This window comes from Amphiprion ocellaris, chromosome 10, assembly GCF_022539595.1.
Source record: "Amphiprion ocellaris isolate individual 3 ecotype Okinawa chromosome 10, ASM2253959v1, whole genome shotgun sequence".
Taxonomy (NCBI): domain Eukaryota; kingdom Metazoa; phylum Chordata; class Actinopteri; family Pomacentridae; genus Amphiprion; species Amphiprion ocellaris.
This window is the reverse complement of record NC_072775.1, coordinates 32858247-32869301: the sequence shown is the minus strand read 5'-3', so window position 1 is coordinate 32869301 and position 11055 is coordinate 32858247. Positions and strand designations below refer to the sequence as shown.

The window sequence follows — 11055 nt, the reverse complement described above, 5'->3', positions numbered from 1 at the left end:
CTAGATTTAATTTAATACAAGACCTTTATTTATAACAAACACAATTACACACAGCAGAATGTGCAGTGAAATGCATTGTGCACCTGTTCCAGACTGAAACAATAAGAATAACACACACTGCTTTTTGTAGGATGACAAAAAGGAAAGTACTGCATTTAGCCATAACAATATATTGTATCTCAAAAGCGTGTGTCAAATCTTACTCTCAAAAAAAAGAAAGAATTCAGATAAACGAAGCACAGTAGAAAGTACAATATGTTCCTCTGGAATTTAGTGGAATGGACAGATAAGAGAAGTACCTTAAATGTACTTAGTAACTTTAACCCATTGGAAATTCCAGTTTGTCTCTTGTTTTGTTGTTTTCAGTGGTTCCTGGAGGAAAGTGGAATTCTGTGTCTGTCTCATTGGTGATTGTAATCTGTAATTGTTTAATATTTTATGTTTGCTTGATATATTTCCTCTCTAGGTAGTGAGCAGTGGTGGTAACTCACTACATTTACCCAAATGAAGAATCACAGTTCAGAGGGAAATAGAATTTTTCATACCATCCCTGTCCAGTAGGTCTTTAAGGGTAATGAATTAGAATGTTTTTTTTCTGCCGATCTTCAGAATTGACCAGGATGTCACCTCCATAAACATATGATAACCTTAGAGAGTAGGAGACATTGCTGATTAATCTGACAGCTTAGAAAATAATAGCATCAAGTATAAAGCGATTAAAACTGGCTCCCAATCAAACAGCATCATAAACTCACCAGTAAACATCATTTGTATTAGTAAACACTGACAGAGTCTATTTTCTGGCAGCATTATCTTTAATATTTTATATGCATGTTGCTTATATTACTTAGCGTTACTTAAGTTAGGTTTTGGTTGAAGATGTTCCTGCTAATGGGGTCTTGTAGTTGGGTATTTTTGTTTTTGCTTTTGCTTTATACAGTCACCGTCACTTCATGCAGTTTTATTTTTTCTTCGTTTGTTTGTTGTTTTCTGGTTTGTTTTCAATTCTTTATCCTTATTTTTCTATGAAATCAGAAAAAATCTGCATCATAAACAGTCCTTGTATTTCAAGTGTCTTGAAAATATTTGAAAAATTTTGGACTGCCCGAAGAAGATAAAGCTTGTTACGGTGGATACACAACTACTTGTTTTGGTGAACAATATCGTACATATTTCCATTTTATGTTACAGTACACTTTAAGCCCCTGATGGACAATACTAATATTTGCATTTAGAAAAAGATCCCTTTTGAGGAATTGGTATTTTGAATAATCTGTTACTTTTACTTTTCTTAGTTTGAGTCATTTGCCATTATTATTATTATTATTATTAGTAGTAGTAGTAGTAGTAATAGTAGTAGTATTAATAGTAGTAGTAGTATTAATAGTAGTAGCAGTAGTCATAGTATTACTATTACTACTACTACTCTTATTCTGTTCATTTGCACATTTCTGTATCACTCTTGTATATATCTTGTATATTTTGATTTATTTCTCCTTCTATATTATATTTTCAATATTTTTATCTTATATTATTTTATTTTATTTTACTCCACTTTATTCCTTTCCCTAATATTCTGTGCTGTCTTATTGTTTACCCCTTTATTGAATATCTATGCTGCTTTAACAACAGAATTTCCCCCTGGGGATTAACAAAGTCAACCTAAATCTATTCTTCTTCTTCCTTTTTCTTCTTCTTCTTCTTCTTCTTCTTCTTATTATTATTATTATTATTGACGAATTATTAACTTGAACTGTAACGACTAGTACGTGAAGCAGGTTAAAAACAATGATAAAAACTTTACTTCAACCGTTTTAATTTGAATGCGGAAATAAAAATCGAAACATCCGGCGGAAGTGAAGCTAAGCCGCTGCTAGCGTTAGCTCAGTCAAACTGGTACAAACATTAGCTTTACTGATGTGTGGAAGTTTTTATAGACTGCTGTTTTATCTTATCTCAGATTAATATTTTGTCATTTAAAGTGGCGATGAGTTCAGTCCAGAATCTGAGAGAGTTGATCAACCAGCGACTAACTGCTGCTGCTGAAGAAATAGTCACAGAGTTTGAGAAAACTATCGTCCAGTACGAGGAGGAGATCGATCGTCAACGCAGACTGCTGGATAACATCTGGAAACCTGAGATAAAGTTACACACAACAGGTTTGTGGAACTGTGATGGTCTGAATGAGCTGATAGAAGTAAAGTGAGGAGCTGCGGTTTGTGTGGATGAACAGCAGGATAACTTTCACATTTCTATACCGACTCCATGGTGGTCTTTAAATTTTAGGGTTTATAATAATCACAAAGACATCAGGCAAACATCAAGTCACTGACTTTGATGACTGAATATACATAATTGTCCTAATGAAGTGTGAAAGTGACGCTTTCATTCATCCGTGTACAATATGTGGTGATTTCAGACACATGAAATGTAGAGAGTCTTTTTCTTTGTGGAAGCTGAAATTTCTATCTGTCTCCATCATTTTAGCTTTTCTGGTGCTCCACGTCAAACCTAACTCATTCACTCTGACACACTGACAAATACATTACTATATACTTAAGACGTACTAACTGATCAATTATTTGTAGTAATTTAACAGTAACTACATCATAAATATCAGCACATTTCCATGTAAAAGACTTTCTGTATATTTTGTGTACATTAACATAAAATAACGTAGAGTTCTGTTACTTATCAGACAGGTTCCAGTTTGTGCATGTCAACAATGACTCTTCTGAACATACTAGGGTTAATCATGGAGTTCCTCAGGGTTCTGTCTTAGGACCAATACTGTTCACATTATACATGCTTCCCTTAGGCAATATTATTAGGAAGCACTGTATTAATTTCCATTGTTACGCTGACGACACTCAATTGTATTTATCTATGAAGCCAGATGAAACTAATCAGCTAGGCAGACTGCAAGATTGTCTTAAGGACATAAAGACCTGGATGACCTATAATTTCTTACTACTAAATTCAGACAAGACTGAAGTCATTGTATTTGGCCCCAAACATCTTAGAAAATTGGTTTCAAAGCATATAGTTACTCTAGATGGCATTACATTGGCCTCCAGTACTACTGTGAGGAACCTCGGCGTTATCTTTTACCAGGACATGTCCTTTAACTCACACATACAACAAATCTGTAGGACTTCCTTTTTCCACCTGAGAAATATTGTAAAAATCAGGAACATCCTGTCTCAGAGTGATGCAGAAAAACTAGTCCATGCATTTGTTACTTCTAGGCTTGACTACTGTAATTCCTTATTATCAGGTTGTCCCAATAGCTCTCTGAAACATCTACAGCTGATCCAAAATGCTGCAGCCAGAGTACTGACGGGAGTTAGCAAGAGAGATCATATTTCTCCTATATTGGTTTCTCTTCACTGGCTTCCTGTTAAATCTAGAATAGAATTCAAAATCCTTCTTCTGACATGTAAAGCTCTTAACAACCAATCTCCATCATATCTTAAAGACCTGATAGTACCATATTATCCTAGCAGAACTCTTCGCTCTCAGACTGCAGGCTTACTTGTTGTTCCTAGAATCTCTAAAAGTAGAATGGGAGGCAGAGCCTTCAGTTATCAGGCTCCTCTCCTGTGGAACCAGCTCCCAGTTTGGGTTCTGGAGGTGGACACCCTCTGTATTTTTAAGACCAGGCTTAAAACCTTCCTTTTTGACAAAGCTTATAGTTAGGGCTGACTGGGGGACCCTGACGGGGTGAGCTGGTGTTTTCATTTGCACAACTGACTTCCCCTCTTGACGTCCCTTTAGTTTGCCCCTAGTTATGCTGCTATAGGCCTAGACTGCTGGGGAACCTCTCTTGATGCACTGAGCCCTTCTCTAACTACCTATGTATTTACTATATATACCATTATTGCATTACATTCACTCTGTTTCTCCCTGTGTCCTTTCTCCGAGTGTCCCTGGTCCCAGAGCTGGATGCTTCAGATGTGTGGTTGTTCTCCCACCAACTGTAACCCTCTACCTCTACCTCTATCTCTCTACCTCTACCTCTCTACCTCTTCTGTCCCTCTCAACCCACCCGGCCAGCAGCAGATGGGTCCCCCCACATTAGAGCCGGGTTCTGCTCGAGGTTTTTTTCCCTGTTAAAAGGGTGTTTTCCTTGCCACTGTCGCCTTTTGGCTGCTCTGGGGGTTCAGGCATATGGGTTCTGTAAAGCGTCTCGAGACAATTTGACTGTAATTGGCACTATATAAATAAAATTGAATTGAATTGAATTGAAATATGGTATATATTGTTCGTAAAAATGTATTACCAAAGGAAAACAGGAAAAACCATGCTAGGAAAACGTGATTGAAAAGTTCCGTATGACAATAACTTATGTTCAGCTGCTAAGTATTGTCGGCTGAACATAAATTATTTTTATTTGAGTTCAACATGATGTACTATCCAGCAGCCAGTGTGGCATCGCGCCTGTACATCTGTTGGTTTATGGTTTAATTCATCCGTTATGTCTTTGATATGTATGTACATTATAAGGAGTATCATATCTATTATCAGCAAAATAAGCCAAAAAAAACATCTCTCAGTTTACACCATTTATCAGAAACTGTAAAAACAGAGAGAATCAGTGGGTTTTCAATGTTCTGTCAATACTGTAACTAGTCATCTAACATACGACTCATTGAAATGACTCTGTTCTACATGTCTCATTCAAAAATTCACCCAAAATAATTTGTTTGCACCAGATCCATAAGAAAACAAAAATGCTGTTCTCCTAAGTGCAACAGACAGATTGACTCAGACCAACCGTCAAATCACCAAAGTTTTATGTTTTCAGGTGACATTCAGACTGTGTTTACACAAAGAAGACAGGAGATGATGAAAGAGGTTGACGGCAAAATAAAACATATCAGGTCAATAACATACAGACCCTTTCCAAAAAATTAGAATACCATGGAAAAGTTTATTTATTTCCATAATTCCATTCAAAAAATTAAACTTTCATAGATTATTGATTCAGGGCCCACAATTTAAATGATTTCAAGTATTTATTTGTTTATTTTTACATAATTTGGGCTTCCAGCTCATAAAACCCATGAAAACAGGACTTCAAAAAATTAGAATACTGTGAAGAAATCACCATTTACTTCTCAGTTTTTGCAGAAAAAAAAGAAAGAAATTAGGATCACATCAAATCAATCAAAATATGGTACCTTACAAAACGATATGTCAATCTTCAATACTTGGTTGGGAATCCCTTTGACTTAATCACTGCCTCGATGCACCGTGGCATTGAGGGAGTCAGCCTGTGGCATTGCCTGGGAGTTATGGAAGCCCAGATTTCCTTGATGCTTGCTGTCAGGTCTTCTTTGTTCTTGGGTCTGGTGCCCCTCATTTTCCTCTTGATAATACCCCATAGATTCTCAGTGGGGTTTAGGTCTGGTGAGTTGGCTGGCCAGTCAAGCACTGTGATAGCATGGGCATCAAACCAGGTTTTGGTGCTTCTGGTAGTATGGGCAGGGGCCAGGTCCTGCTGGAAGATGAAATCTGCATCTCCATACAGATCCTCAGCAGAAGGAATCATGAAGTCCTCTAAAACATTCTGCTAGACTGTTGCAGTGACCTTGGATTTAAGAAAGCAGAGTTTACCAACACCTGCACTGGACATTGGACCCCAAATCATGACTGACTGTGGATATTTCACACTTGACCTCAAGCAGCTTGGGTTCTGTTCCTCACCCGTCTTCCTCCAAACCCTTGGACCTTGATTCCCGAATGAAAGGCACACTTTACTTTCATCGGAAATGAGAACCTTGGACCACTGGCCAAAAGTCCAGTCCTTCTTCTCCTTGGCCCAGTTGAGATGCTTCCTATGTTGGCTCAAGCTTAGAACTGGCTTGACCCGAGGAACCCAACAGTTGTAGCCCATCTCCTGGATGCGTCTGAATGTGGTGGTTTTTGAAGCTGTGACTCCCGCCTCATTCCACTCTCTCTGGATCTCTGCCAGATTCTTGAATATTCTCTGTTTGATAATCCGCTGAGCCCACGGTCATCTCTTTTGCTGGTGCATCTTCTCCTGCCACATTTTGCCCTTCCGCTAGACTTTCTATTGATATGCTTGGACACAGCACTCTGTGAACAGCCCGCCTCCTTAGCTATGAACTTTTGTGGCTTACCCCATCCTATGGAGAGTATCAATGATGGTCTTCTGACCAGTTGTCAAGTCTGCAGTCTTCCCCATATTGAACCAAACTGAGACAATTGAACCAAACTGAAGCAATTTAATGACACCTGGGGAAACCTGTGCAGTTTAGCAGATGATTAATGTGTGACACTCAGTTTAAAACATCCATGCCCTGCAAAATTTGAGCTGATTTCTTCACAGTATTCTAATTTTTTGAATTCCTGTTTTCATGCGTTTTATGAGCTGGAAGCCCAAATTATGTAAAAATAAACAAATAAATACTCGAAATCATTTAAATTGTGGGCCCTGAATCTATAATCTATGAAAGTTTAATTTTTTGAATGGAATTATGGAAATAAATAAAGTTTTCCATGGTATTCTAATTTTTTGGAAAGGGTCTGTATGTGCAGCATGGCTCACAAACAGTATGAGCAGAGCAATTTTAATTACAATTTATGTCAACACTGTGTCATACTGCACAGAAGGCATTTCTGAGTTCTCTCTGCTTTTAGTGGTGGTTGTGCTGTTTCCATAGAGGTACAGGATTTTATGCTGCAGTAAAAATAAGCCCACACTGAGATAAAATGTGACAGGAGCAAAAACTACCCAGACAGTGCTTGTGCTTTTACCTATATTTGCTCAAATGTGTGTCACCTATTGTCACCTTTAGCAACCTTTTTCTTTTGTCATTTTGCCTTCTAGACCTTCTACAGCAACATGTCCAGGAGGAGAATGTTCTTGAAGAGCAGAATCTCTGCAACCATGAGAGGAACTCCAATCTGGACCAGGAGAACCCAGAGTTTCCACAGATGAAAGAGGAACAGGAGGAACTCTGCATCAGTCAGGAGGGAGAGCAGTCTATATTTATGCAAGAGGCTAATATGCTGGTTCAATGCAAATCTGAATGTGAAGAAATATCCTGTGAAATATTGAGCGTTTCCAGTAAAACACTCGGCCAGTTCGATGAAGAGATCGATTATCAGCGCAGGCTGAAGGATATCATCTGGAAACCACGAATAATGCTACACAGAATAGGTAGGCAAAACTATGATTGTCTGAATGAACTAACAAAGAAATATGACTAATGTAAGCTCAATCAGAACTTACGTTATTTTTTTTTAGAGACAAAGAAAATTAGCCCTCAAATGCAATACATAACATTAATTTATGTCTTTTCTGAACTATAAACATGCAAAATTAAACCTACAGTGTGTATAAGACACAGGGAAAATTGACTTACATTTTTAGACTCCAGCAGTGTTTCCCTGAGATCCACTGTTATTGGGTGGTGGCTTATTTTGTTGTTCTTTATGGATATTTTGTCGTGACTTGATGGTTCGAGTTGACATCTATGCGACATGGATTTTAGACCGATTAATGGTTTTTAGGAAGCTTTTATTGCACTCACAGTAGACCACACCATGTATCGACCTCAAAACACAGAAAGACTTTTCAGTTTTCCAACTTTCCGATGGTCCTTGAACTAGTCACGTGTGACATAAGGTTCTTCAGAATGACTTTATTCTACATGTCACATTCAGTTATCCACCAAAGGTTGTTAGCACCTACAACACTTGCAACCAACAACTGACTCAGCTGCGACTGACAGTCACGTGACAAAAGTTAGGATGACTGTTCAGGTTAACTGCAGACTGTGTTTACACAAAGAAGACAACAGAGACTGACAAAGAAAAAGAAATCTGGATCAACATAAATGCGGCATGGTTCACATACAGTAGAAAGCAGAGCAAGTTGTCAGCGATTTGTTGAAATATCCATTCAGTATGATGAAATATCTTTTTAGAGTTGATGTGCATAGTAGTGTGAAAAGGTGTTTGTCAAGGTTGTAAAAATGGACATAGTTATCTATAGTTTGTGGAGTCACTGTGTTTTCCAGTGTTGGTAGAACCTGTGGGCACTTGGAAAAAAGGTGTGCATATTCATTGTAGTATTTTTAATTCTTTTGTTGTTTTGTAAAAGTAACAGTCAAAGAATTTAAGAGTTTTACCTTGTTTGTTGTTGTTTTGGCGTTGTTGTTTTTTAATGTCAGAACTGTGCCATACTGCACAGAAGATGTTTTGGAGCTCTTTCTCCCTAGACATGGCTGTGCTATTTCCATAGAGTTGCAGGATTTAATATTGCAGTTAAGGATGAGCCCACTGTGAGGAAAATGTGACTTCGCAGACAGTGCTTGGGCGTCAAAGGATTAACTGTCTTTGCTCAGATGTTTTTTTTTCTTGTCATTTTGTTAGTAACGTTTTTCATGTGCCCCATTGTCCCTCCAGACCTCCCACAGCAGCAACATGTCTGTAAAGAGGGGAAGGGTCTCACTGACCAGCAGCTCTGTAACCAGGAGATGAACTTTAGTCTGGACCAGGAAGACCCAGAGTCTTCACAGATTAAAGAGGAACAGGAGGAACTCTGCCCCAGCCAGAACAAGAAGGACCTAGAGTCTTCACAGATTAAAGAGGAACAGGAGGAACTATGCACCAGCCTGGACCAGGATGACCCAGAGCAGGAACAGGAAGAAGTCTGCACTAGTCTGGATCAGAAAGAGTTAGAGCCTCCACAGCTTAAAGAGGAACAAAAGGAACTCTGCACCAGTCTGGACCAAAATGACCCAGACCCCCCACAGACTGAAGATAAACAGGAGGAACTCTGGACCAGTCAACAGAGAGAGCAGATTATACTGAAGCAAACAACGGACACCTTTCCATTGACTCCAACTGATGAGGACAGTGACTACAGTGAACTAGACCCAATCAGCAACCAGCTCCTCTCTTACAATTTACCAGTAGGTCAGAGCCCCCACAGGGAAGGAAGTGAGCATGTAGACTCAGAGTCACCTACAAATGCAGTGCTAAAGCCTAAGAAAAGTCACAAGTTAGTCAGTCAGATTAACAATGTAGACAAGTCTTCATTGTCAGAAAGTCACCGTGATACTGACACAGGTAAAAAGTCTGTAAGATGTGATGTTTGTGGAAACACCTTTACAAACAAATACCAAATGAAGAAATGTCACCAAATCCACAAAGGTGGAAAATCATATGTTTGCAAGGCATGTAGAAAAAATGTTAGTTTTCGTCAGAAGGTGTACCCTTGTGAAAGATGTGGAAAATGTTTCAACCAAAGTGGTACTCTGGCTATCCACATGAGAACTCACACGGGTGAGAAGCCGTATTCTTGTGAGACATGTGGCAAAAGTTTTCATCAACGTAGTAATCTGGTTGGCCACTTGAGAACTCACACAGGTGAGAAGTTGGTTTCTTGCAAAACATGTGAAAAAACTTACAGTAAAAGTAGTAGCTTGATTGTCCACATGAGAACTCACACAGGCGAGAAGCCTTATTTTTGTGAGACATGTGGCAAAAATTTCAATAAAAGAAGTATTCTGACTGTCCACATGAGAACACACACAGGTGAGAAGCCATATTCTTGTGAAACCTGTGGGAAAAGTTTCACTCAGCGCAATGGTTTGTTGTTCCACTTGAGAACACATACAGGTCAGAAGCCTTATTTTTGTGAGACATGTGGCAAAAGTTACAGCCAACGTAGTAATCTGACTGTGCACATGAGAACTCACACAGGTGAGAAGCCATATTTTTGTGAGATATGTGGAAAGACCTTCCGTCAAAGTAGTCTTCTGACTGTCCACATGAGAATTCACACAGGTGAGAAGCCTTACTCCTGTCACATATGTAGGGAGAGATTTAATCAAGCATCAGCACTGAAACGTCACATGAGAACTCACACAGGTGAGAAGCCTTACCCTTGTCACATATGTAGGGAGAGATTTAATCAAACATCAGCACTGAGACGTCACATGAGAACTCACACAGGTGAGAAGCCTTACCCCTGTCACATATGTAGGGAGAGATTTAATCGAGCATCAGCACTGAGACGTCACATGAGAACTCACACAGGTGAGAAGCCTTACCCTTGTCACATATGTAGGGAGAGATTTAATCAAGCATCAGCAATGAGACATCACATGAGAACTCACACTGGTGAGAAGCCTTACCCCTGTGAATTATGTGGGGAGAGATTTAATCAAGCATCAGCAATGAGACGTCACATGAGAACTCACACAGGTAAGACGCTGTAGTGCTGGAACAACGATAGGAACAAAGCTTGAAAAAAACACCCAATCATTTACATCTTTCAGGGTAAAAATAGGTCCTGTAGATTTAAAGAGCCTTTAAAACACTTCAGCAATGGTTCTATGAGTTTATTGGATGTCAGACTGTGAGACATGGATCTTTAAAAATCTGTCAACCTCAACTTTTACAGAAGCACATTGAATTTACGAAAGACAGGCAACTGGAGACATACTTCTGACTAAAGACCTAAGAGTTAATTTAATATTGGTTATCAATTTCTGCGAGAGTTGAGTGCGAAGAGATGATGTTGGTCTGATTTAATGTAGTGAGCAAAAGTTTAAACATAAATGTGGGTTTTTTTCGTAAGTAAATTGTTTTAGCAATTGTCATGTCATGAGTTCATGTACATGTAAATCCATTGCAATCCAGTTAATATTACTTTGTGTTACTAATGTTTGTACAAAATTGAATTAAACCAGTTTTTAATGCTGTAAAATCTGTAAGTAACAGACCTGATTGTTTTTAAATCAGATAAAGGTTCAGCTTTCTATATGACAGTTTAATTTTAAAGTTCAACCCAGAGAGATTTCAGTTTCCTTCAGACAAATTGGTTCAGATCAGATGACTTTAATGTCACACACTTTTTGTTGGTACCTTCAGTCTGGTTGGTTGATAAAATGATGACGATACATGGCTTTGGTGTCGCAGTTTGTGTGACTTACTTTAACCCTAAAAATAAAATAGCTTCTTTCACTTGTTTTTTGTATTTTGTTGGAAATGACAAATTTTTCTGTTTGTTTT

At 38.5% G+C, this 11055-nt stretch overlaps 1 protein-coding gene across 1 annotated transcript; it reads left to right on the top strand.

Moving 5' to 3' along the window:
• Positions 1–1856: 1856 nt before the first annotated feature.
• On the top strand, positions 1857–11007 carry LOC111563885 (zinc finger protein 678-like). Its single transcript, XM_035944884.2, has 3 exons — positions 1857–2159; positions 6857–7189; positions 8440–11007. The coding sequence occupies exons 1-3, from the start codon at positions 1988–1990 to the stop codon at positions 10257–10259; spliced, it is 2325 nt and encodes a 774-aa protein (XP_035800777.2). The 5' UTR covers positions 1857–1987; the 3' UTR covers positions 10260–11007.
• The last annotated feature ends 48 nt before the right edge of the window (positions 11008–11055 follow it).

Coding starts and splice junctions, on each gene's coding strand:
- LOC111563885 (XM_035944884.2), top strand. CDS start 1,988: ATGAGTTCAGTCCAGAATCTGAGAGAGTTGATCAACCAGCGACTAACT. Junction 2,160..6,856: donor GATAAAGTTACACACAACAG/GTTTGTGGAACT, acceptor TTTGCCTTCTAG/ACCTTCTACAGCAACATGTC. Junction 7,190..8,439: donor AATAATGCTACACAGAATAG/GTAGGCAAAACT, acceptor TTGTCCCTCCAG/ACCTCCCACAGCAGCAACAT.